This window comes from Eurypyga helias, unplaced genomic scaffold (assembly GCF_000690775.1).
Source record: "Eurypyga helias isolate BGI_N326 unplaced genomic scaffold, ASM69077v1 scaffold12351, whole genome shotgun sequence".
Lineage (NCBI taxonomy): Eukaryota > Metazoa > Chordata > Aves > Eurypygiformes > Eurypygidae > Eurypyga > Eurypyga helias.
The window spans coordinates 132828-159989 of record NW_010231711.1 but is presented as its reverse complement, the minus strand read 5'-3'; the positions used below and the strand labels follow the sequence as shown (position 1 = coordinate 159989).

The 27162-nt window shown below is 38.3% G+C and overlaps 1 protein-coding gene across 1 annotated transcript in view; it reads left to right on the top strand.

Moving 5' to 3' along the window:
* Window positions 1-27162, top strand: part of MYO16 (myosin XVI) — a 283911-nt gene that overhangs the window by 189408 nt on the left and 67341 nt on the right. Inside the window, exons 23-26 of the mRNA XM_010161190.1 lie at window positions 6581-6656; window positions 9349-9524; window positions 13983-14063; window positions 14301-14506. Coding sequence (XP_010159492.1) covers window positions 6581-6656; window positions 9349-9524; window positions 13983-14063; window positions 14301-14506 — 539 coding nt within the window. The remainder of the gene's footprint in view (window positions 1-6580; window positions 6657-9348; window positions 9525-13982; window positions 14064-14300; window positions 14507-27162) is intronic.

Below are 27162 nucleotides of genomic sequence, written 5' to 3'. Positions count from 1 at the left end.
ATCCTAATGGCAGTAACATGCTCATCGCTGCCAAAACAAAGAAGCTCCTATACAAGTGTTTAACTCTCCTTATTTTAATAATGATTGAGAGAAATCCTTGCATTTTGGTTATCTCATGGAATTGTTGTCTAGCTATCATAGGTTGAAATTTCCAGTGATTTATAATATATATTTACATAAAATCTGATGATAGCATTACTACACTAAATAATTAAACAAATTGAGTTTTTTCTCAGACTAATAAAGACTGGGATTTTGAAACTGCTGATGCTGTTCTTTGGATTGTGCTGTTACTTACTACATTTGGAAGCTTTTTATAGAAGTCATTTGTGATTTATGCTTTATGAAAGTTGTTAAAGAATCAGGCTTTTAAATATATCAGGTTTTATTGGCACTCAAAAATAAGAATTTCATATATAAAGTAACAGTGTAGTTTGGCAGGTTTTGAGAGTGATTTTTGTAGTCTGATATCAATTAAATGAGTCTAAAGTAAGTGAAGGATAAAATAATCTTTCTCTGCATCATTACCTTAAGAGATACCCAAATTCAAAACAAGGAGGCTTGATTGTATTCTCACCACAATTTTTCACTGATTGTAAACCCTTTTCCTTGGTAAAGCTTCTCATTTTTTACATGAGTACAACTGAAAGATGAATCAGACCCAGAGGGTAGAAAAAGAATTGCCAGTAAAATGTGACAGGTAATTGAACATGAAATTTTCACTTCTAGGCTTAATCATTTATATGCAGGTGATGTGTCTAGGCTGGTGTTTGTGGAGGAACACCCACTGAACGCAGGCTCTCTATTAAAGGGCGAAGGCAGGCATCCTGATTTCTCTAGGTAACAAAAGTCGTAACTGCAATGTAGTTCACAGCCAATGAATGTGAAACTGCTGCTGCTCCAAGTAATCTAGAGCAAAAAAGCTCTAATAATCTATGTTGGCCCTTGTATGAAACTAATACAGACCATTGTAATTTGGGCTTCTTTTCATCAGTAGTTGATGTAGCTCAAAGCCCAGAAAGAACTGGATTCATATCTTTCCTGAGACACTTAGAGTAGCTGTACTGGCAAATGCAGCTGTTAAAAATACTGCCTCACTGAAGACACCTCTTCTATATGTTTAATTCAGATTGACACACAGCCTTTTGGGAACAAAGCTGATATTTGTAGCTCTGTATTACGGGAGAATTACAGCTGATGCAGATATGTCCATGCAGTTGTAAAGACCTCTAAGATGTTTATATCATAACTTTTTTTGTCAGGGTACTCATAGGAAAATTATCTTTTCTTCCAATATCAAGTCTTTTTGATTGATTGTAGTCACTTAGTCAGGTATTGCCCATTCCCTTATGTTTTATGCTCGGTAGCTTTTTTTAGGACTACACACACCGTATTGTTATTCTAATCTTGATTAGCATTAGACCATTCCGGAAAAGGCAGCACTGAGAGAGAAGAGATAATGGGTCGGAAGTGAAAAAAAGAAAACATGAGGTCAAAGTGAGCTTAAGAAGAGATGGGGAGTAGAGACTCAGTGTAATGTGTAAAGGAAAAAATCCTAAGGAATTTGGAATCCATACTTGAATTTCTGGTGAAAACAATGCTTTAAGAAAATCAGTATGTATTATATCATTTTAAGAGACCGTTGATTTTTTTCTTATTTTCTTTACTGTTTTGGAATGAAGACAGTAAGTACAAGTAAGCTTCTGCACACTGAAGAAATCAACGCAGAAGTGAGATTTTTTTTCAGTGGAAGCTGAGAGAAAACACTGTATTACACAAATGTGATAGAATGGTCCAATGGAAGAAAGAAAAATCCTTTTTATTCATTTCTCCAGAATTTTACTATTAAGCCTGCACAACACTGAATCTTTCTGCATGGGCAATTTGATACAGTTGTTAACTGTATGAACACATGCTCAGCAAAGGCCACTGTGAACATTAGTACTTGATCATATAAAGTATTTTACTTTATCTCTCAGTTTTAATTTTGCAGCTGAACAGAATCCTACAATGCCTTGACACATTATGAGTCTCTTCTAAGAGCTATTTAATGTCTTGGTATCTCAGTGCTATAAGACAAAAAGCTTATCTGTTCTGTACAGGCAGAAGGTAGAAAAGCATGATTTAGGTTTTGTATGACTAAAAAAAATCCTAGTGGAAGGCTTTATCTGAAGGTTGTTTAACACATTTCCCTGAACACTGGCAGTCTGATCTCTTCTGCTCATCTGGGGCACTGCTTTGTTTCTGATGCCTAACATGAATGTGGGTATTTTCAGCCTCCTCTCACGGAGCCTGTCTTGTCTGCCTGGCAGCACCGGGAGAAGACAGGCATGCCATTTCCGTGCTGCACACTGCAAGCATGCCTTGAGGAAGCAAAAGGTTTTATGGGTGCAATGGATCAATGCATCTGACCGTCAGTTGAAACTATACTAAGAGTACTCAATTTCTAGATATTTTTATTGATAACACTAATATTTACATCGTGGGCTCTCACATAGTAGAGGGCTTCACAGGAATTTTATGTCTGAACTTTCAGCCTTACTGATCACAGAACGGTTTGGGTTTGGAAGGGACCTTAAAGACCATCCAGTTCCAACCCCCCTGCCATGGGCAGGGACACCTTCCACTAGACCAGGTTGCTCAAAGCCTCATCCAGCCTGGCCTTGAAGACATCCAGGGATGGGGCATCCACAGCTTCTCTGGGCAACCTGTTCCAGTGCCTCACCACCCTCTCAGGGAAGACCTTCCTGATATCTAATCTAAACCTCCCCACTTTCAATTTAAAGCCATTACCCCTTGTCCTGTCACTACAGGCCCTTGTAAAAAGTCCCCCCCAGCTTCCTTGTAGCCCCTTCAGGTACTGGAAGGGGCTATAAGGTCTCCCCGGAGCCTTCTCTCCTCCAGGCTGAACAAGCCCAACTCTCTCAGCCTGTCCCCACTGGAGAGGTGCTCCAGCCCTCCTCTGGACTCGCTCCAATGATGAGCGTTGTGATTTTTGAAGAACTTCCACTGAACTTTCTTGAATTATATTTTTTCAATTTTATGGAAGAATTAACATAGCAATAACTAAATCAGAAATATAGTGTCTTGGCACAATGCCAAGAGACACAGCTTCACCTAAAAGTAGTATTTAATATAGTGATATTCTATATAACAAGCTACTTGCCCATTGTTCATGTAATCTGAATAATATGTCATAATTTAAGCTTTCTGCAGTTTACATTTGAATTTACAAATCAGACAAACCCCTTGTTGCTGTTTGCCTTGCAAGTGTTTTGATTTATAGTACTGTAATAAACTGATCACTACCAAAAGACAAACTTCTTTTCTCTATAAACCAGTGCTCATAATGTCCTTTAAGTGCAGATCAATGTCTGTTCCATTTCTCAGCTATGTGTATTTTAAAAATACTTCTCAGCTGTCAGCTCACCTTCACCAAGGCAGTCTTCTTTGAAATGCTGTATATATCCCAGGCAGACTTTGAAACTGAGTCTCTAAATCAAAAGACAAAAGGAGATGGATTAATCAATAAGAATGCTTTCATTTTCTCTATTTTTTCCCCAGGCTGAATCCCCAGACATAACAATCAAATTGGTCCAGTCTAAGCTACACTAGAGCTATACTAGAGCCTATAAAGGTTATTTGACAAAGATTCTGTTTTTCACACAGACAAGATAGTCATGCTTTTTTTTTCCTTTCTCTCTCTCTCTTTCTTTAAGTAGCCTTGATTTTGGACTTCCACTTACAGGAGAAAATAATACAACACTTCCTCCCACCCTCCTGAAGTCAGACATTATGAGAGGGGGCACAGGTCAGAATAGAAATTTCTGAATAAGGATGTACAGTAGAGTGGCAGGAGGATGATTAATGAATCAAAGAGGCAGGAACGTGTAAGAAGATGAACATGCGGTTCCCAAAGTTAGCGCTGTGCACATGTGGTGTGTGAGACTGCTGGTTTTTTTAGCTTTATGTATTTTACCTCTTATTTGTATCTGCTAAATCTCATGAAGTTAACAACAGCAAAGCCAAGGTTCAACCCAAATGAATATTTTTTTTTCACACAGCTAGTAACTAGTGAAACTCATGCCACAGACTCTTAGAGATGCTGAAAATACTAATGACTTCTAGAAACAGAGACTGAGTCAACGTCAGTCAAGAGATATTAAACACAAGGTCGAGGGACACTCTGCATGTCAAGAGCTCGCTAATGAGAAGAGCCCAGGAAGCTGAGAGGGGAACTGGTGGGAGGCAGAGTGGAAGTATTTCTCAATATTTTTCCCTAAATACCCAGGACAAGATGAACATTCGGCCTGTCCCACTAACACCGTGCTTAGTTCGACTAGTTCAGATAGTATCTAAGAATCTTGTTTCCTTTGGTTAACGCAGACACGGAGGTTTACATACTGTCTACCCCAAGGAGTTCATCATGTAAAGCAAGATAGAGCAACAGATGCGATAAATAGGCGTGAGAATAAGGAGTATGTTTTATAATATGGGAACCATGATCTCAGCAAGTGCACATTTCCTGTCTGAATCATACAATATTTGTTTGATGTTTGTCTCCTTAGAATAACTATTCACTGAGCTTGAGTGCCAATCAGTGCAGAGTTCTGGCCAGGTTTACTTTAGAAACCCAGTGGAAGAGAACTGAGGGAAATACATGTGCTTTAGGCAAAGTGCTGTGTATGTTGGCATCCCTGATGAGGGCAGGATTAAATTAACAAAATTGGCAGCTAAAAGAGGACTTCTTTCTCCTTCTCTGTTGTGGGACTGGCAATGAATGTGGAACCCTAGAGTGCCGTTTCACTGAGTCAGTTTTCATGTCTTTAGGCAGTGAATAAATTCACCAAGTCTATGGGAAAACTGTGAGAGAGTTAGCAATTTCTTCATAAAAGGGAATTCACATAACTTTTATGTATTTTATGTGATAGCAGAGATGTCTTATGAATATAGTTCTAGAAGTTGGTGATGTATTATGCCAACACCAGTACTGAAACTTCTCCCTGATTCAATCTAAGCTCTTAATCATAATATAGTATCTCCCACTGCTATACTTACCTCTTTTCCCACCAATGCTAACTCTCTTCTAATTTAGTCAAAGCCTAAGACACTCAATTAGAAACTGGTATTATGTATTTGTCGAATAAGTTCTGTTAATTATCTTTTATGGACCAGCATGGTAGAACATTTACTTAAAGTACACTAAAAGCATTTAATAGTATACTTAAATTATTCTAATAGTTTGCTAACTGTGTTGTATGTTCTTAGGAGATGCAATTAGAAAATTATATAATATTGCATCTGTCATGGAAAAGAACATAATTCTATTGTTATACCTTTTGTATGTCAGATGCCGCACTAATTACATCATTTGACAATTACTAACTGTAACAGATTATACACATCCAAGTCATATAATCTCTTGCGTAAGTAAGATAGCATTACATAATTGTCAAATGACCTAATGGAAAACAAAGTTAATGTACTGATTAGTATTACTAATTTTAATTATGTATTTACAGTGTTATTAAATATCAAGGATAAAATTTCCCCAAACATTTAAGTGGCTTAGGATATAGATCCAATAAAAAGCTTAAAAAAGGCTTTAGATAAAAACATGGTCCCAAGGTAAATAAAACCAAACTGTATTCTAGGAAGTTCCCATTACAATCTATAATTTTCTTCCTTTTTAACTTAAAAGTTCCATTTGGGTTCTTACTACCGTGCAAGCCAGAGCTCTTAAAGCCTGTAAATTATCTAGTTGTTTGTCTTCCATCACCATTAAAAATTTTTAAAACCACCAAAACTGGGGTGAGTTACTGCTTTCTGACCTTAGTGCTGCCTTTTTATATAGTGTCTTCTGGGGTGGGTTCAGTGTTCAAACAGTCACTTGGTCATATTTCTTCATTTTGGATGTACCCTCAGGAACTCTGGCTATAGCCTTGGGTTTTGCTTACTTCTCAGAGTGCCCCCCACATGTGTTAGAGTTTTATCTGCAGACAGATGGAGTGACAATCCAACTGTCTGTTCTTGAAATTATGACATCAGACAACTGAACTGATCCAAAATCCTTACATGCATAGTTGTTAGAAAGGTAAATGGGTTTTGAACATGACCTATACTGACCTTGCCTTCACGGGACATAAAAATGGCTGGAATTTGTCTTGAGTGTGAGCTGGGACTCAGGTTGCTCCATGAGTGTTTTGTTGTGGTCAGTATGGATATTTTCCTGTTGACAAGTAGATCTCTGATCTGGGAGTGACTCGCTTATCCTACAGGGAAAGTGATGTTTAGGTCACTGTCTCCTGCTCTCCATTACAATTTAGGTTCAAAGTCTTGCATTGTAGAAGTGTTTTAGAATCAGCCTGATGAAACTTCTGTATATTTGCAGAGACCCACTATATTCAGCAGCCAGTTCTTCTGGTTAGTATTGCTGGGGCTGTGAAGAGAACAAAGGACACTACTGGTGACAGCCTTTTACCGTTGAGTGGGGAAAAAACATACCTTCATTTCTACTGCTATAAGATTTTTTTAAAGATGCGTTGGTCATTACTAATGATGTCACAATGTTTTATTATAGGTTACTTATGAAATTGCTGGTGCAGTAGAAAAAAATAAAGATTCCCTTTCACAAAATCTCATATTTGTAATGAAAAGTAAGTAAATGGTTTTGTGGTTGCTGTTGTTGTTAGAAATTGAGATATTATGACTTTGCTTTAATTTTCATTTTAGTTTTAAGAGAAATTTATATATATTTTCTTTACAGTAAAAAAAGTCACCCTCATCTTTTTGAAGTATGTATGCATTGTTTGAAATCTGCTCTGATTTAGAAAGCTTTTAGAATTCATGAACATAAAGCATCTTCATCATGTGATGTCATTTAAATAACAAGAAGATACAGTGTGATAGATGAGTACAACTTAAAGAAATCATTGGGTATGAATTAAAACAAAAATAAACCCCACAAAATAGAGAAAGGAGATAAGGCTCCTAAAATCATAGAGACTGCAGTGGGATGCGCTTCACTGCTCGAGTGCCTTTCTGAAAACAGGAACTTGTGGGCGTTCTTCGGTTTTTCAGTGAAAAATATGTCCATTGAAATCTGAAATTAAGTACGTTTCCATGTGCATATTCTATAATTATTCTTAATAATGATGCATCCTGGTTTATTAATTAATGATTAATCATTAGATAATTAAAAACCTCTATAATTTACCCTTTCTATGAAGAAAAACAAAACATTTTCCTCAGGGAAGTGTCGGTCTATCCTGAGATATTAATTGCTTTTTCTCCAACAATGTTCTCTTAGTGTATTATATACTTACTTATCTTTCCATAGAAACAGAGGTCTTTTGGTGGTCATATGTGTCTTGCCAGTCAGTCCCACTGTTTAAATGTATTGATTTTTATCAGTTTCACCATGAAATTAGCTAAACTCCCTAGTAAAATAATTGGTGCATTTTAAAGGCCGACAGTGTATATTAAGGATGAAGAAAGAAAAGGAAGAATTGATCTTGAGTATAATCCTATTGATTATAGTTTAAAAGACATTCTAGTCCTCACTACTTGGAATTTGCATGATAATCTGCAAAAGAGATAGGAAAGTGTGGCAACTTCCAATATATTGAACAAGAGAGGTTATTCTCCCATTCTCTCATATAGTCTGCTTTTGCCCTTTCATCGCTGTTTTATGTAATCAGCTATGCAACTGTTAAAAGGGAAGAATAAAGGTTTGGATTGGATAGAAAATGTTTGATATACTGAGAGTGAGTGTATATATAATTAAGATGTCAGAATAATAATTATAATTAATGGAAAATTTCTGAAGGCAGAATATTTACAAGCATGCAAGGCATTTAAGGGCTATGTTCCTTCTTTTTTAAGTGGCTTAGGCTTAAAACCTATTGATTGTCAGTGGCATATTTCCTTTAGGGTCAGTTTCGTAAGTTATGTAGACATATACCGTAACTGCATGCTTCCTTTGATTTTTATTGAATTTAGTTTCCTTAATCAAAACTTTTAAATATGCTAACAACATTAAAATAATTTTTGATATGTGTAAGAATGTGGAACATACCTGTCTGTCAGATAAATTGGGAGAGGCTATTAACATAGGTTTTATCGGTTTTAATTTGAAGGAAATAATTTTAATACCTCTCCTAATACTACTTCTTACATTCATCCATCTTATAAAAATATGGAGGTGTAGTATCTCTGCTGATTGTGCTGAAATTGTTTCAAGTACTTGCTTTACTATCTTCCTCATAGCTATTATTCCTATTAAGTAAGGAATAGTAATTGCACAGAAAAATGGAAACAAAGCTATTGCATTTAAGCATCTAGTAATACATCTTTAGACAGCTAATAAAGAGCACACAGAGGATTTCTACCTTCTGTGCTAAACTTAATGACAATATTTACGATGCTTACTTAATGACAGTATTTACGATGCTTATCCCATTCATCTTTCTGGTTTGCTTTTGGTTTTATTCACGGGATGGGTTTGATCATAATGCCAGTTTCTTAGTTCTTACAACATTTTTTTAATGCATACTGATACCGTGGCGGTACAAGCAGCATGTAATCATGTAATTACCGTGTTCATCTTAAAGAGCCCATGACCATAATCTCATAAAGGATAGCTTGACTGAAATGAGTATAAAGTATCATATCTGTCTTAAAATTCAGATTTTTATTTTTGAAAACAACTCTTCGAATTGTATTTGTTTTGTACTAATTAATCACCACTACATCAATCATATATATGGCATTGTCTTTTTTTCTGTAGATGTTTGCAAGTGTGGTCCCAGCTTGCCACAGTGTCTGTCTGTCACCTTGCCTTTTTGTTTTTCCCCTCCATCCCATCCCATATTCTGTTTTATATAACTTTTTCTTTGGTGCGGTGTTTATAATTTATTTCTGTCAAGTGTCTTGAGCATTTCTAAATGCTACATTAGGTAAAAGTTGTGCAGAATGCGTCTCTTACATTGCTTTAATAGATGGATAATTTGGGAGTCAGTAATAGAACAAAATTCAGAGGTGATGATCACATAAGTAATTAAGCTTAGACACATCACAGTTAGAAAGGTTTTGTTTTCTTCCCTGTTTTATTCAACACTGGACCTGAATATGTTTTAAAACAGTGTTACTGATGACTGACATGCTTAGAAATTGAATGCTTTTTGATAACTAACTTAATATAATTTAATTTGTTTGTCCACTTCTTTCAAGTTTACTTATTTAATTCTATCTCCTACTGTATATCTTTTTACTTCCAAATACAATATATATAATTTTCTAACTTGCATTTTATATTCATGCATTAATTTCTTCTTATGTTTTTCTCAGCCAGTGAAAATGTAGTCATCAATCAGTTGTTCCAGTCCAAGCTGACACAAACTGGATCACTTGTTCCTCCATATCATTCCCTTAAAATCAAAGGGTGTAAAGCAGCTTTACTTAGTAAAAAAACATCGGTGGCCTGTGCAAGTGGAGAAGCAAAGAAATATATTGAGCTCAGTAAGGTAAGAATTTAGGACTCTTTCTGCTCTTTGCGCCTTGAAGATTTTTCTCGGTTACTTTGTCATTTCTGAAAGCTCCTTGTTCTCTTCTTCATTCTCTGTAGTCATTAAACTATTAAAATAATTTAGTAGTTAATATCAGCACTAAGGGAATAGTGGTAACGAACAGTTACAAGTTAGTAACACTAATAATGCTAGTTGAAGAACCTCTTTTTGGACTGTCTGAGCAGGAGGTTGGGCATGATGATGAAGTCCCTTCAAACCTGAATCATTCTGTTATTTTGTGGTTCCAAGGCTTAGCAGTGAATGCAATATTACTGATTTTTGGTGTATAGGAACACTTCTTTGTGTTGTCTCCTTGGCTGACTTAATGATGAATAGTTAAGTAAATTAAAACATAGGAAGCGCAAAAATAAAACCTCAATGTCTTTATTGTGTTAACCTGAGAAGATTTCTGATTTGCAAAAGATAGTTTATGCGGTTTTATGTGAAGACCAATCTTGTATGTTTTGGCAAACGTTGTTGTTTTAAATGATCACTTGTGTGTAAATTTTCCCAGTTGATTTGAAACCAAATCAGACTCTCCCCGTTTCTGAATTTACCTCTTTTTCTGCTAGCTAAGTCAGCCAAGAAAGTTAAAAAAGCCAGAATAACAAAACCAAAATGGGGGAGGAATCTTGGGAGCCTATCAGAAAAATGTTCATGTCACACAGAACATCTCTCTTTTGAGGAAAAATAACATGGTTTGCCGAGTCCATTCTTGACAGAGCTTGGAAGGAATTCCTCCTTCTAGAAAAGAAGCAAGCAGTTCTCACAGTCATCAGCTGCCCCACCAGGCTTCTTGAATCTTGTGACTCTATTTTTGGCTTACAGCTGCGTAACATTGATTCTGTCATGGGATTAAGGAGGCTGCTCTCATGTGTCATTGTGGAAGGCTTGATGCAAGCACATCCATAGAATAGCAATGGGAGATTCCCTATAACCCCCCGGCTGATAGTAGCAGTATTCCTGTCTACTGTTCTTGTCAGTAATCTCAGTGGAAAAACTTAAGTTGAAGTGAATGGTGTTGGTTTAAGGCTATATTTAGCAAACAGCTGAGGCATCACAAGGTGCCTTTAGGTGCCTTTCCACTATAGTAACAGGTTCCTAGAGGAAGCTTCCTAAGGCTGTGAAAAAGATCCTAGTCCCATAAATGGAAGGAAGCATGAAAAGCACGTCTAAGTTAGAAGGCTAATCAAGCTAGGGGAAAACACCACACAGCTGGGATCTCTGAAACTATGAGGTTTTTCACCAGTCCAGAATAGTTTTTAACCTGGAGTTACTCTCTTGAGAGATAGAAGACATACTCGAATTCCTTTGGAAAGCGTGATAAATTGTCAGATATTCCAGATTCAGTGAGAATGCTCTAAACTTTTAGGTATTATATGGAAGGTGGGAAGAACTTCATCCTTCATCTGCCCACAGACACAAGGATGGCTTGGTTTCTCAAAGGTAGGCTTTGAGAAGAGCTGCGCAGGTGAGACAGAACACCACCTAGTTTGTAGATACTAAATTGGCCTAATTAGAGCAAGGTACTGTGCTGTCCTGCAGGACGGAAGCAGAACTTTAGGGATCTAAGCTGTTCCAGTGGAAAAAAAGAGACACTTGTTATTTTGGAATAGGCATCTGATGCAGGACCTGGAAGTAGGTAAGTACTGAATTCTTTTGTGGATCAAGCCCACATCTATAACTGTCATGTGCCATATAATTTCTTCCCTTCTCCAGTACAGTCTCAAAAATCCACTGTGATGGGCTGGGATAATGTAGGTTTTGTTGTTTTGCTGTTGTTGTCACTGTAATGGGAAATGCAATGTAAGGGACGTGTTCTTATCAGCCTAGAATTAAAATTACTCTATGTTGGAAAATCATACCCACTGCATTTATTTTGGAATTTGCCCTGAGGGTAAAGGCAATGGTGGGGGAGTAGAGAGAGGGGCATTAAGGCAAGAATTATCCAAGCACCAAAGATGCTGGCCTGCATTTTATATCTGAAATTTGTGGCTGAATTGTAACATACATTGTGCTGTAGGCAGTGAGAAATGGAAGGTGTTCATGTTGCTGTGTATGGATAGTCATCTAGACTCCATCATATCCAGGGAAGAGAAGCAAATGCTTTCAGAGGGCAGACAGAAGTTTGTTGTGATTGCCCTCCCCTTTCAGCTTGTCATCTGCAGTCCTAGCTATTTGCTGGGCTGTATAATTGGATTTCTCTGTATATGGCAATGTATCTACCCATTTTCAGATCTTCCTATAAATAACTCTCATTGATTTGGAGCTTGCTGTCACAGGAAAGGATGTGCTACTTCTTTAAACACACCACTCTACTTGTAGTAGGGTCCAAGAGAACAGTGTGTCCAATTTAAGATAGATATAAACAGATCTAAAGGCTAGCCAGAATTCTGGAGCACGTAAGAAGTCACAGGAATTTGGGGGTGCCAGCTCAAGCCTCTGTGACTTATGAAGACCATGTCCCCTTCTCAAATAAGATTGACTATATCTTCATTGATACTGTTACAAGTCTCTTTTTCTCACATCATCTCTTCCTCCCTTGGTTTTTGTAATCTTTCCCAAATGCATACTGTGGCCCTTCTGCCTTCCCTTTGCTTCCTTTGGAAGAATCAGGTTTCAGAGTTCATAACAGCACAAGTCTAGTCACATGAATGCACATAATTTACAGAAGTCTTTTCTTTCCGTTGACTGTACGTTGCTTATGAACACTTTGCTTCATTGTCTTTTGGTTGAAGAACTCAACTATTACAATGCTTTTGATATGTCTTCTTGTTAAAGCTTTAAAATATTCTGCTGATAAAGAGAGGTTTTAGAGGAGGAGCTTTTGGCTTCTTAACAGAGATTACAGAGTTACGTATATGTTGGTTTTTTTTTTTTTTCTGTAGATTAGAGGTACAAGATTTTCCATTGTGAAGCTGTATATTAGAGGGTAACAGAGAGTTATAGCTTTGGTGATGTAGTCTTTTTCCTCAGCTCATTACTGAAGATGTTCAGTTTTGGAGAGTTTGAATTGAATTAATTTTTTGTCTTTGCCTTGTTTGCTTTCTTTACTCTTCCTCATTCTGAACCAATCACTTCTTTCACATGGGAAGAAGTATTCAACACAGGACAGCAGGCAGGAACTTTAGCATCCAAAGAATTGTACCTGGCTTTTTCACTAACTAAAGAAATGGTCTTGAGCTAGTGACTTAAGTTTTTGGGAGAAAGGGGTGAGTGCATTATCTGTCAAGTGGAGAAAACTCTTATTTCAGTTGTAATCCTCAAGCATTTTGTAAACTTTAAATGAAAAGTACCATTGGCATGCTAGTGGTTCTTTTTATGAGAAGAGCTGGAGCAAGCAGATCTCTCTTACATTTCTGTTTTGAAGTTGGGGATGAATTTTCCTTTAAAATCTTACTGCATCCTAGTAAGTGCGATTTAAAATAAAAAAGAGCTCCAAAGTTTAGCATAGTGAGTAGAGAATTGCTTGCACTGCAATATTTTTAATGGAGTTTGGCTTGAGTGGGCTAAGCTGAGGAAATGTACACTTTTTTGATGCAACTCTAAAAAGACAGGGTAGGCCAGAACATGCTGACTTGATAGAATGGGAGTTTTATGGGGTAAGTGTACTGGAGAAAAGCAGTGAAAAAATGTCAGAGGTGAAAAGGCTGACACTGATACAGAGTTTCGAATCTGGCCAAATCCTGGAATGCAATAATTTTGCCAGCCTTCCTGTGGAAAGTTTAACAAAAAAAATAATCTCTGGGAGCACTTTTAGGATGATTATTGCTATTTCAGTCTCAAGGAGAGGATGTAGAACAGTAAAAAATGAATTTCTTCCCCACTCCTAACTCTGTATAGGATAACATTGGTTCTAATGAGCTATCAAGTTATTGATAATTTGTGGCTATAATGGGTAAAAATGGCTTTAAAAATAAAAGAAAAAAAGGTTAACTGCATTTACCTGTGCAGAAAGAAAAAAGGATTTTTTTTTAATATTAGTATTATTGCTTTGCCTTCAAGATTTTTCATTTACTCACTTCAGCATCTGCCATAGATATAAGGAACCTTTTTCAGAGAGCTGTAGAATTTTGCTATTATAGGCAGACAGTATGGGATACTGACTGCACAAGTCTTGCTTCTGCAATGGAGTGTCAGTTCTTACTGCTTTGCCCAGTAATTTGGAAAAGGTATTTTATCTTTCCAGTGGTATACAGCTGCTTTTGAAATCAAAACTTTCTTGCCAGTCATGGCTCTATAGATGCTTGAAGGTATTTATCTACTTTCCTAATTCTTTCTGAATCTCAGATCATTTTCTATGGCATACTATTTGTATACGTTTGCCTTTGTTAGTAAATTGGGTGATGGTGATAATTAAGCTTTACTGCCCATCTTGAGATAAAGGTAATGTGTGTGTGCTTTTCTCCCCCACAGCTGTTGAAAAAGAAAGGAACATCCTCATTTCTTCAGAGACTGGAACGAGGGGGCCCAACCACTGTGGCAATACAGCTCAGGGTTAGTGACCATCTTCTGGACAGAAATTTAAAAAAAAAAAAAAAAATCGTTTTAAAGGCAGGATCAGTCTCTACAGATTGCAGTGGAAGAAATAAAAATTGTATGCTTGAGAAACCCAATTCCATGGCCAGGTCAAGCCTTTTGAGAAAACGAAGTTAAAAAGTTAGGAAGAGCATATGTGTTAAGCAGTTGCCTTTGCTGCACAATGATGATTGATAACTGATTTTTTTCCCACAGAAATCACTCACAGATATTATTGGGAAACTGCAGAACTGCACGCCACATTCTATTCATTGTATAAAACCCAATAACTCCAAGTTGCCGGATACATTTGACAATTTTTATGTGTCTGCTCAGCTGCAGTACATTGGTGTCCTAGACATGGTGAAAATCATACGACATGGCTATCCAATACGTCTCTCTTTCACAGACTTCTTGTCAAGGTAAATTCTTTTAAGTTTCATAAACACTTTTTCTTACCTACAGTACAAAGCCTTCTGTCATGTTTTGGTAGTGTTTCCAGTGCTGTTTTGCTGATTGACCTTTCAGGCTTTCTTCAGAGAAAAATTGTGTCTGCCAGCAAGTGGTGTAGGCTTGTTATTTTTTTAATGGAAATTTTTTCATGAAAGAATCATGAAATTTGTGAAAATGTATTTATAAATACCATCAGTAAAATGTATGCAGTTTAAAAAAATCTGACTTCATAAAATAGTTATTGCATGTTGTCTCCAGGTAATTAAAAAGCAGAAGGAGAAATACTCTAATTTTTCAAGTTTATCAGTGTAGGTGGTTTCAGTATTTGTATTTCATATGCTAGGGTCTGTTTCTGAATGGTGATGAGTTGTTAGTGCTCACACCACAACCCTTTTTTTTATTTTTGTTGTTAGAAACGAGTGAAATTTTGAACTAATATCAAAAGATAAAAATATATATGTCACTGCTTTTGGCTGAGGAAAAACTCTTTTTCCCATCCACAGCTCAGTTCTGGGGTTTTGGCTCACTTCCGTTCTCAAATGTTTTAGCAAAGAAAGCACCTCTTGTCCAAGAGGTGTTCGGTTAGCAGCCTCACGCATTCAACACGTTCCTTCCTTCTGGATGCTCTGGCCTGTGCGTTATTTTACTTCTGAAAAAACAGCATGCGAATATCAGCTGCTTACACACGTATAAATTTTCAGTTGCCTTCTTGGAAAAAGCGGTCGATGTTAAATTACTGCTTGGTCAGGATCATATTGTCTCTGGCAAATCTGTAAATATTCAAAAAATGCAGGACTATAGGAGTTTGTAATCCCACGTGTTTAAAAATTAAGACATCTCCGTCCTAGCACAATATCCATCCTGCAGCGTTAATCTAGGAGGGCAGGCTGGTTGAGAAGATGCAGATAATGGGAGATGTGGTAGGGTGTGGGCAATATCTGTATTACTGAATTGAACACTTAAGCAGCTATTACATGGGCACAAACCCACAATCTTTTCTATTGTTAAATCCTTACAATGGTTCCTGTCAGGGATTTGGTCCTTGCCGCATAGCTTTTCTCACTGCAGTTCCCAGACACAGGTTGACATTTAGCACAGGCCTGGAACCATTGCTGGTGGACGGTGTGGGGCAGCCGCTCTTTTTTGGGGGATGAAAGGAAATAACCATATGTACAAAGGTCATTTTATTCAGATGGCTTCAGTGTCAGAGAAGGGTCCCATGCATGTTTCTTTCATTTTAACAGTATAGGCATGAGTCTGGCATGTTGTCTATTTTGGAGAAAATTTATTTTAAAATATTACTAAAAGAATGTTTCAAGATTCAAATATAATTTCAGTCTTTTTCCTCCACTCATTGAAGTACATCCCAAAGACAAATTTTTACCTGAAAGTCTAGAGGACATCTGGTGTCTCACTCTAAATATTTATTTGCAGTAATGATAGTAAAACAAGAATAGCAACAAACCCCAACAATATGATACCAGCAACATTTATGCTACTATTTCAAAGCGTTCTAGTTTTGTTACTGTCCATCTTTATCCCTTTTCCTCCACAATAAATTATCTTTATACGTTCTTTGCAGTTGAGACCCTGTTTTTTTACCCACTTGCACCAGGTCCTAATAATTGTATTATTATAAATAAAAACTAATTAAACAGTGGTAAGGCTAGCATGGTGTAACTGAAAATTAAGTTTTTAATATTCCCTGTGAATATAAGTTGAACCTACTCAGAAATTAGCAATAATCACTCTACATACATCTCTTGACACTACCGATTTTTAGATAGGTGTACAAATAGGAACACATAGCTCTTGTCCCAGCAGTACTTCAAGAAACCATCAGCACTGTAAGACTTTTTACAGTAGCCATTCCTGTCACACAGGCCAAAGCTTATCTTACTTTGAACAGCAGAACATGCAATTCTTCACTTTGCTCACCATGGCCAGTTAACCTTCATATTCACGTTCAGGGCATTTGGATAACTCTTTTCATTTCAAATAGTGCAAACGTGTGGCTATTTGTTCTATTATTGGCTGAAGGGTACAAAATTTTTAAGCAGAATTGGTAGTATTAGATTTCAGTTCAAAAGTACAGTCAATTCTTAATGCTGTATTTTTTTAGCGAATAGATTACGTAAGAAAGATTAAAGAATTACTGAATACAGAGAATATGAGCTACGTTTTTTAAAAGTCTTCTGAAAAACTGTCACTTGTACTAGATTTCTGTGTTGCCTCAGTGACTGGACAAGATGGGTTTGGAATCAGAATAAATAGTTTTGCTGATGTTCTTGTAAACTGGACTTGTTTTGTTGGCTTTTCAGCCAAACTCTGGTCTTGTCTTGCTATTCAGTGATTGGAATGAGAAATGATTTTGTTGGATTTTCATATTTTTTTTCTAGACCTGAAGTTGATAGACTTTCTCACCTTTCATTTTTTTATTTCCTTTGGTGTCAGACTGGCATTTCTAGTGTTATAATACTTGGGAAAACAGTATCTTTATTTCTGCAAATATTTTTCCTCCATCGTGGTTCTTCTACTTCTTTTACATGGTTCAGAATGGTCTGTGACTTCCAGCCCCTAGGTGAGCAGCAGTGGTTGCACTGGTATGCATTTGGGTTTCAGCACTGACCTGGTGAGTGACATGGCTTTCCAAGAGCTGCTTCTTGCAGAACAGTCAGGATTTTGCACAAGAGTCTAAACATGTCTGAGGTACTGGTCATTATTCTTCAAGTTGCAAAAGAGGGAAAAAACAACATTGACTTGAATTTTACTCAGGTTCCCTGGATCCCAAACCAATACAAACACCATACAGAAAGGTAAAATGTGAGTTGTGGCAAGCAGTGGTCACAACAGGCCGCGATGATACTATTGTGTATGTGAATAGCCTCGTTCTGAGATGTCCTGGAACTCAGACGAAAAGGGCATTTTACAGGGGCAGAATCAATGTTACCGTACTACAAGGTTATGTGTGACATTGGTCACCTACCAATAGATCTGCCATTGGTAAAATGTTTCTGCCTCGAGGAGCAACCTTGAGAGGTGTCCTGGCACAAGGGAAGTTCACCACCATGCAGCCACACTGCCTAGCAGGTAGAGCTCAAAAAATGCTCACTTAGGCTGTCATATTTGTGGAATAAAGTGTTTGGCTCATAGTATATTTACGTGTGATGGGGAAGGTATGCATGAGACTCCTTTTACCCATAACTCTCTTTTTTCCGTGATAAATGAGTCTTGGAAAGGCCATCTGCTATTCATGTGTTAATCACATGATCAATGTTCCAAGCTTACATGCATTGATGCTTACTGTGTCACTCTGCTCTTTTGTGGCTTTTTGGAGAACAGATTGAAACTAGAGGAGTGTTTGGCCCAGCTACAGCTCAGGCGTTCACCTCCTTTGGAGCCTGTACCAATCTATTGTTAGTTTGGTTAAGGGGTTGAGTGCGTTCATCACACTGTAAGGCCCCAAAAAGGGAAAAATCAGTGTAAAACCAAGATATCCTGCTGTTGTGGTATAGTTGGTAAGTGTGACCCTCTGAATTGTCAGTTCAAGAATGACAAAACTTAGAGTTAGCAAAATGTATCACCAGACAGGTGCTTGTGAGAGGTTTACCCACAATTCTGAGAACCGTCAGTTTGTGTCTTGGAGTCCTTCTTATGGGCTGAGTTTCAGTGGATGCAGCTGTGTGGATCACAGCTTAGTTTAGCTCAGCTGCAAAGTGTTCTGTAGTAGTGATGCAAGGAAATCTCATTTTTCTGGAGCTGAATGTACTACTCAGTGAATGTACTATGCAGTTCTCCTGGGTTTACCTGGCTTGAGAAGTAAAGGTTATTAATAGTAGGTCTGAAAGCACTGTACAAAATCAAAGAAAATACTGTGGCCCAGATCCCACCTTGAATTCCCAAAAGACAGTGAATTGCTACCCACCTCCACCCTTCCTGCAGTATTAATTCATTTACTTTCAAGGTCCTTAATGTGGTCAGGGTTAAAAAAAATTAATTCATGAAAAATTTTAAGCCCATTTTTTTGCTGGATAATAAATGGACAGAATGTTTGAATTAGGAGCCTTTGTGGTGAAGAGGTAAAATGTCAGAAAACCTAGATATTCTGTCAGTGATATGGACAGTACCATTGCTTTCCTAATTGGATGAATTTGGATAAATTTCTATCAATATCTAATTAGGGATTAATATGACTTGTCTCTAGCATACATTTATGAGTCACATTTGAACACTTACGAAGGCTGAAGAAAGACAGTAGCTAAAGAAAGGTCATAATTTGCAAGAGCACTTCTTTCTGGACTACCAAGCCTAATCATTATTTCTATCACTGTCCTTTTAGGATTTCTTGGTTCTGCTTCTGTATTACCAAAATAAAAGTTGACAGCTGCTAGGTGAATTCCTCAGTCACCAAAGTTCGCTGATCAGAAGATAAATCTTGTGGAAACTCTAGTTCTTAAACGGAAGCTGTGACAGTTATTGTCAATGAATATATACTAAAATGAGAATTAATAAGGTCAGATGCTATTAAATGCTGTAAAAACAGGCTGCACCAATATAGTTATGAAATTATATATTTTATTTCAACAGATTTGCCAACTCCAGCTGCAGTGTTTCTGCTGAATTTGCCTGCAGTGTTGGCTCAATTTCTAAAGATCTGTGAGTAAAGGGACAGAAATAAGTTTTTACCTTAGCTTTAAAACAGAAAGCCTCGAGTAACATGCAGTTTAGACTCCTGGAAAAGTTTAGCACTAAATTTTGCACTACTATCTTCTTAGTAGGCTAGACTTTGAAATTCTAGCTTTATTTTTAAGTCAAGGCAGTGGAACAAACGCTGTTGTGAGGAATTCAAAATTTCCGTTTTGCAGCCCAAATTGCATGCATAGGTGGAGTATCCTTAAAAGGTCAGGTGGCTCAAAGCCCCATCCAGCCTGGCCTTGAACACTTCCAGGAATGGGGCATCCACAGCTTCTCTGGGCAACCTGTTCCACTGCCTCACCACATTCACAGTGAAGGATTTCTTCTTTATGTCTAATCTAAACCTCCCCGCTTTCAATTTAAACCCCTTACCCCTTGTCCTGTCACTACAGGCCCTTGAAAAAGTCCCCCCCAGCTTCCTTGTAGCCCCTTCAGGTACTGGAAGGTGCTATAAGGTCTCCCCGGAGCCTTCTCTTCTTCACTGGTGCTCCCCAGGGTTGCCTTTTGTGTGAGCAGCGGGTGCTGCCTTTAACCCTGTCCCCCTCCACCTCCGGTGAGATCCTCCAGCTCCTGGGAGGTGTCTCTGCTCCGCTGGGGTTTCTCTGGCTCAGGAAAGCCCTCTGTACAGTAGCGATCCCCTGCTCTGCTGTGGAATGCACCTGCGCTGGACCATCACTTCACCCAGGACACACAAAAAGCACATTAGGAGGAACGTAGTGATTTATTATGTTTTTGGTATTCCATGCAATGGCAAAAGAAGTATCAGTGTGTGCTCTATGACCAGGGTAGAACAACAGGGCTCAGAAACTCTCTGGGGCACCGACAGAGCCTGTTTGTACAAACTTAATATCTAGAACCTAATCTCTTTGCATCAATTAATAAAATGGATCCTGGCTGACTTTTGTGTCATTCACCTCACTTGATGCTAAAGGAAGACATGTAAAAGCCATTTGGAACATAAATTTTTAAAAATAATGATAGTGATCAAGGACGCATCTGCAGTAATGAGGTGGGCTTATATTTCTTGTTCAGTGAAGTACAAGGATACAGCTGTTTAGTCATGTTCAGGTAAAAGTGAGCCAGTGAGATGCTCTGTTTCACTCATTCTGAACAATTTTATTTTGCTGCCGTTCTCCTCTGCCATTAGTGTTTTGTAAATTGGATTAGGAATTAAAATTATTTTTCCTTTCTCTTTCTTCTTTAATGTGGTTCACTAAGTTGCTGAACCATACCCAGTGCTTTGCTCTGCCTGTGTTACAGTTTCCTTGGTCAGTGAAGAATTTACGCCCTACTGCCTTAGAGACTGAGGTTCACGTCACATATTTCTTGTGTCTGGGACATTGCTGAGCGTGCTTAGCAATGGAGACTGCAAGGTCCAGTTGCACAGGTCCTGAAATAAGACCATCAGTGTTACCCTCCCAACCAGTTTGTGGCAAACCCTCAGGGCAGTCGATCCTCAGGATAGCCTCTGTGGATTATGTGAACTGACAAGAAAATTGAGCCTTTCACTTAGCTGATTGGAATTTCAGGATTTCTATGAAAAAAAGCATGTTGTTCAGAAATCCCAAATAATTTTCTGCTATTGTGCTATTCCTTGTTTTTATGTCTGCACTTTTTTCATTACTGTCTCTCAGTTTTCTAGACTGTTGTTTCTGCGTTTAACTCTTTCAACTCAGCCTTCTGTTTTCCATCATGGAGAAGAAAAGAATTCATACTGTGAAGAAGAACATGTAGGCTGTATGTAAAGACATGTCTTACAGTGTTATTGCAAGAAGACACAAGTAACTAAAATGTTGTGATTTACCATTTCCAATTCCCTTTAAAAATGGCTTAAATTGCATCAATCTAATCTTTAGTTTTACCTTTGCATATCACTGAATCACTAAGGTTGGAAAAGACCTGTAAGGTCACCTAGTTCAACCATCAAACCACACTACCATACCCACTAGACCATGTCCTCAAGCACCACGTCTACACACTCCTTGAACACCTCCAGGGATGGTGACTCCACCACTTCCCTGGGCAGCCTCTTCTGATGCCTGACCACTCTCTCAGTGAAGTTTTTCCTAATATCTAATCTAAACTCCCCTTGATGCAACTTGAGACCATTTCCTCTTGTCCTATCACCAGTTACCCAGGAGAACACACCAGCGCCCACCTCCCTACACCCTCCTTTCAGGCAGCTGTAGAGAGCGATAAGGTCTCCCCTGAGCCTCCTCCCAGGGGGACCCCCCCCAGCTCCCTCAGCCGCTCCTCACAGGACTTGTGCTCCAGACCCTTCCCCAGCTCCGTTGCCCTTCTCTGGACACGCTCCAGCACCATTTCAGTGTCCTTCTTGCAGTGAGGGGCCCAAACCTGAACACAGGAGTCAAGGTGTGGCCTTACCAGTGCCCAGTACAGGGGGACAATCACTGCCCTGGTCCTGCTGACCACACAGTTCCTGATCGCCTGGTTGGCCACCTGGGCACACTGCTGGCTCACATTCAGCCGGCCATGAAACAGACATGAAGCTTAGATTATAAGTAGTTGTTTGTGATAACTGGTAAAACAGTGTCAAAATGCAGGTTTGGAGATAGAGTATTAGACCACCTCCTTTGTCATCTTCTTCTTCTCCTTCTTCTCCCTCCTTTTCTTTGGCTAATCTTATTCTCTATGAAGGGAATATGTTAAAATATATAAATTACAATGTGTAAACTGTATGGAGTAAATTAAAAATAAATAATCTCTAAGATTTTAATGTTTTGAAAATAGAATGTTAAAAAGAGGTAACATTCTGATTAATTTTTGGTTTAAAGTAACTTAAAAAGACGGCAAAATATCCATTTTAATAGGAAATATTAGGAAGGAAGATATGGAACACAATGAAAATGGATTCTTACGGTAACCATAGCATTGAGGGTGAAACAAGTATGTTCTAAGCCTGTTGTAATTACAAGTTTTCCTCTGATTTAAGTATCAAGTTCTGTTTAGATTATATTCTTCTAAGAAGTTACACTTCAGATCCTGAAATCTGCAGTTTTACTCAGGGGAGTGTTCATTGATACTGAAATGCTCTAATAGGGAACCTGAGATCAAAAATGGCTTCAGAGCACTTGATTGTTACTGTCTTTGCTTGGCAATAATTCAGAAGAGATACCTTGTTTCTGAGGAAAGTTTATGTTTATGGTACTATCATTGCCTTGTCAAATGATGTCTGTCCTGCAATTGGCATAAAGCTATTGTTAATAACTATTTTAATCTTTTGATCAAATTTGTACTGTTAGCTGATCCTGTTTCACAGAAGTGTTTCTTATGCTTGTGAATCTTGTGTGGGACTCATCATTGCATATATGAACCCTGCCCTCCCTTTAATCCTGACCCATAATCTCTCGGTCAGCTCCTCACCATCCCCAGGTGGAGTTCCACAGACTCCAGCTGGTCTGTGACATAGAGAGCAACACCCCCTCCTCATCTCACCTACCTGTCCTTCCTAAAGAGCCTGTAAACGTAGAATCACAGAATGGTTTGGGTTGGAAGGGACCTTAAAGACCATCTAGTTCCAATCCCGCTGCCATGGGCAGGGATGACCAGTTTCCTGTGATAATGACTAATTTGCTGTGAAGAGTGAAGGTCATCCACAAAGTTCAAAGCCATGATTTTTAAAATTACTATGTCTTTGGGAGTTTTGGTAATCATCACATTGTATAAAGAAGTGTTGTGGGTTAACCACAGCTCAGCACCACTCAACCCCTCACTCATTCCTCCCCAGCAGGGTGGAGGAGGGAATCAGACAAGCAGAAAACTTGTAGGATAAGATAAAGACACTTTAATAGAGAGAATAAAAGCTGCACACACAAGGAAAGAAAAATAAGGATTCATTGTCTGCTTCCTGTCATCAGGTAGGTGTTTAGCCATTTCCATGAAAGCAGGGCTTCATCACATGTAATGATTAGTTGGGAAGACAAATGCCATCACTCCAAACCTCTTCCTTCTTCCCCCAGCTTGTTGTTTTGTTTTATTTTCCCTTGCCAACCTTTTTCATAATGGGACCCCTGAACTTAATTTACAGTGTTTAAAGAAAAGTGGTCATTTTTAGGGTATGAGTCCACTGACTTATTTTACATTTATCAATTTTTGCAGGTATTTCACAGTGTCAGTCTAGCTCCCATCTGTGGCAAGGAACATAACTAATGGTTTGTAACAGGCTCCAACAAAAAGCAGAGAACCACACTTTAGAGCTGAAACAGAAGCAGCTTTTGAAGTTACACCATGGTACCATCAGTTCTGTAGCCCACGGAATAAATAGTATTGTACATGCAAAATATCAGCCCTTATGTTACACGTCACAGAGTTGGGCTGTGAGAATGGTAAAGCTGCTGGTGTTCTGGAGCTCACTGACAGTGCACAGATGAGTATTAGAGGAAATAAAGTTTCTTTTTTGGACTGGAGTTTTCAGTGGTAGATCTGACATCTAGTTTATTCTATGTTTAGAAGGCAGAAATAAATACCAACATGGTTTGCTGGGCATCTTCTGAGTTTTTTAATGCAACCCTCATTTGCTAAAGCGATTATGGATGGGTGTAAACTCTTGTGTCATTCCACTGAAGTCAGCTGAATTATTCATGTCTGTCATGTACCTAGAGTTCTGCAGGATCAACATGAAAAGGGGTCCCCTGAGCAGGGGGATATAATCAGGTAATAAAATGGATGGTTACAAGGAAATAAAGGCGGCTTGGTCAGTTTTAAGTCTGGCTGTTCCTAACCCCCAAATGTTTGGTGTGCAGTCTGAATAATCTTCCAGCATTATTCACATTACATTCAGTATAGAATGTATCAAGCTTAGTGGAGCTTCTTGCAGGAAGTTTATTGGTTTGTGCAATAGAGAATGTCCTGGCTCTTAGGCTGTTTCAAAGAGAATCTCAAGATATTGATCTCCCTTTACTACTATGGATATGAGAGGTGTTTCTCTGTCCCTTTTTCTTCTGCCTTTTATTTTTCCTAGCTAGATTAATTTTCTTAGGCAGTGATAAATCTCTTGGGCACACACAACCATAATTCTGGCTGAACTGTTTCAGCCATTCCAGCTGGGTTTTGTATTTTAACTTGAGGAAAGTTCTGTGAAATTTTAAAATGTTTATTTGATTTCCAGAGTTAAGTGCCACCCTTGGTACTTCTGGATTGATGTTCAGTTTCCACTAGCATTTGACGTTTCTGATCCCTCAGGGTTAACTAAACATTTATTAAATCAATAAATAACCTTGTTACTCTATGATATCCTTATAATATCTATGCATATTTTACATCTGTGAATTTAAAAGCTTGTGCTGTTTCTAAACATGGAGTAATGTTCCCACCAAGTATTAAAATACCTACCACAGTACTGGATTTCATCTAAAAACATGGATTAAAAAATAGATAAAACTACATTTGTGTACAAATAAGAATATTGAAAGTTCTTGACCGTTATCTCACAAGCTGATTGAATTCTGTGTGCCTGTAACAAGCAGCTAATAACATCAATTTATTTCAGAACCTTGATGTTTCAACAGAAATAATTATTGAGTACTTCATGATTTGCTGACATTACATAATGACAAAGATAATGGACATAGATTTTTAAGTGGCAGTAAGAAGTTCAGTTAAATGCCAGCCACAGAAATAAACCTGTTAAAGGAAAATATTATCAACCACTAATATCTTCACTAATCCTTATACATTGAAACCCTTTTAAGGAAATGCCTGTTAAAATAATAGACCTCTTAAATTAATACAAAGAGCCTATCTTTAAAATAAACATTTTAAAGAAATAAGTATGCAACACATTAGTTTATGCTAATGGCACTATGCAAGAACTTTGAATTATCTAATTAAGATGCAAATTGTCACATGGATAGATTAATTTTACTGTATAGTTTTAAAATACTTCCTTCGTATTCATTGATTAATTAATTACAACTGTGTGCTTTCAGTGCCTAGAAAAATATAATTAGTTGCTCTTGACTGCTTTTTTTTCTACTCACAGGACTTGTATAAATGCAGCCCAGCTGCCCCACACTCAAAAGCGACTGTGATCCTCCTCCTGTTTTTTTCTTTCTGTGTTTCTGCAGCTGTTAAATTCTTTCCACTCAGCTCAGACAGTCATGGCACCCTTTTTCTCCTTATCCACATCTTGATATTCTTTACAACCATTTAATCTTCAGCAGAACAACCTGGAATGAGACTTCCTAAAACTAGATTTCCTAGTCAGACTGAATAATAGTAGGCAGTTAATACGTTAATAAATGGTGACATCTGAGAGCAAACACAAAATCCTATGCAAGCATGCATGTAAAATCCTTTTGTGTATCTTAATCACTGGAACTTAACTTTGCTGTTTTTCTTGGACCAACACGGCATTTTTTTAACATCATCAGTTGTAGCACAATTACTCCTGCCACTACAAGAAAGACATTGAGGCATTGGAGCGTGTCCAGAGAAGGTCAACGGCTATGGGGAAGGGTCTGGAGCTGGGTTTGTTTAGCCTGCAGAAGAGGAGGCTGAGGGGAGATCTGATTGCTCCCTACAACTACCTGAAAGGAAGATGTAGCATGGTGGGCGTTGGTCTCTTCTCCCAAGTGACAAGTGACAGGACAAGAAAAAACATCCTCAAGTTGCACCAGGGGAGGTTCCAATTAGGTATTAGGAAAAATGTCTTCACTGAAAGGGTTGTCAGGCACTGGAACGGGCTGCCCAGGGAAGTGGTGGAGTCATCATCACTAGAGGGATTTAAGAGATGAGTTGATGTAGTGCTAAGGGACATGATTTAGGGTAGGCTTGGCAGTGCTGGGTTGATGGGTGGACTCGATGGTCTTTTCCAACAAGAACAGTTCTATGATTCTATGACTGTACTGCACAGTAAATGAGACCAGAATCTGGTTGAGTATTGATACAGTATGCCAAGGGGACAGCCTAAGTCTAGCTTGAAAAATGTTGCTTGTGTACAGTTTGTCTAACCATTATACAATTCAGTATTCATAGAATTCTCCTATCCCTGTTACCCCGACTGATACTACTCACAGGGTTCAGAGAGCACAAGGGAAACTCCCCTGGAGATACAGATGATCTTCCAGAGAAGCTATTTTGCCTGTATGGTTTAAGAAATTCCTAAAAATCTTCCCCATCATAATCCCAATACACCTTGTCTGAGCTACTAGTGTGCATTGTGGGAAGGATGTTACGTATATCCATTCCTCTTTGGCTGAGTCGAGGTTGAACAGAAGAGAATTCATAAAAGGAAGAAATAAACCATCGCCTATTTTTTTCTTTCCCTGTATTATAAAATTTTCCATTTTACTCTGGTTTTGCTTTCTGCTCCTGCAGTATATATAGCTATCTCAGTATATTTCCAAATGAGCTGGGAAGTGTTTTCTTGGCAGTGAGCCAGTGAAGTAGCGACCCTTCCAGGAGACCAGGTGGGAAAGTGTGTAAGCCCAATTTGGTGTTTCAGTTCAGTATCACATCACATTTCTGAAAGGGTCTTGTGTATTTTTCAGAAAACGTCCTAAGTCACTTTGCTTTACACAACTTGTTTCAAGTTATTTCAGGCATCTGATTCCAGAGTTTCCAACCACTGGAACAGGAGCAGAGCTTAAGCATGTCATTCTCTGACCATTTCAAAGTCTTATAATTTCACCCCCTTGTGATACAGTGTCTGCCACTGTGCCTGTGGATCTGTAGACCAGCAGTCGTGACCTGTCCTGTGCTTCTTGAAGGATGACTTTCTATCTTAACCTACTCAAAGTGTGCTTGCTGGTGAGGCCCAGCAGCCAGTTTCCTGGAGGCCGAGTGCACAATGCTGTGATAATCACCAAAACTCTTGCTTTGTAGTGTGATTTTAAAGGAAGGGACACGTAAGACGTCTTCTAATTCCTTATGGCCTGAGTAGCGAGATGTGGCTTAGACTTACCAGGCA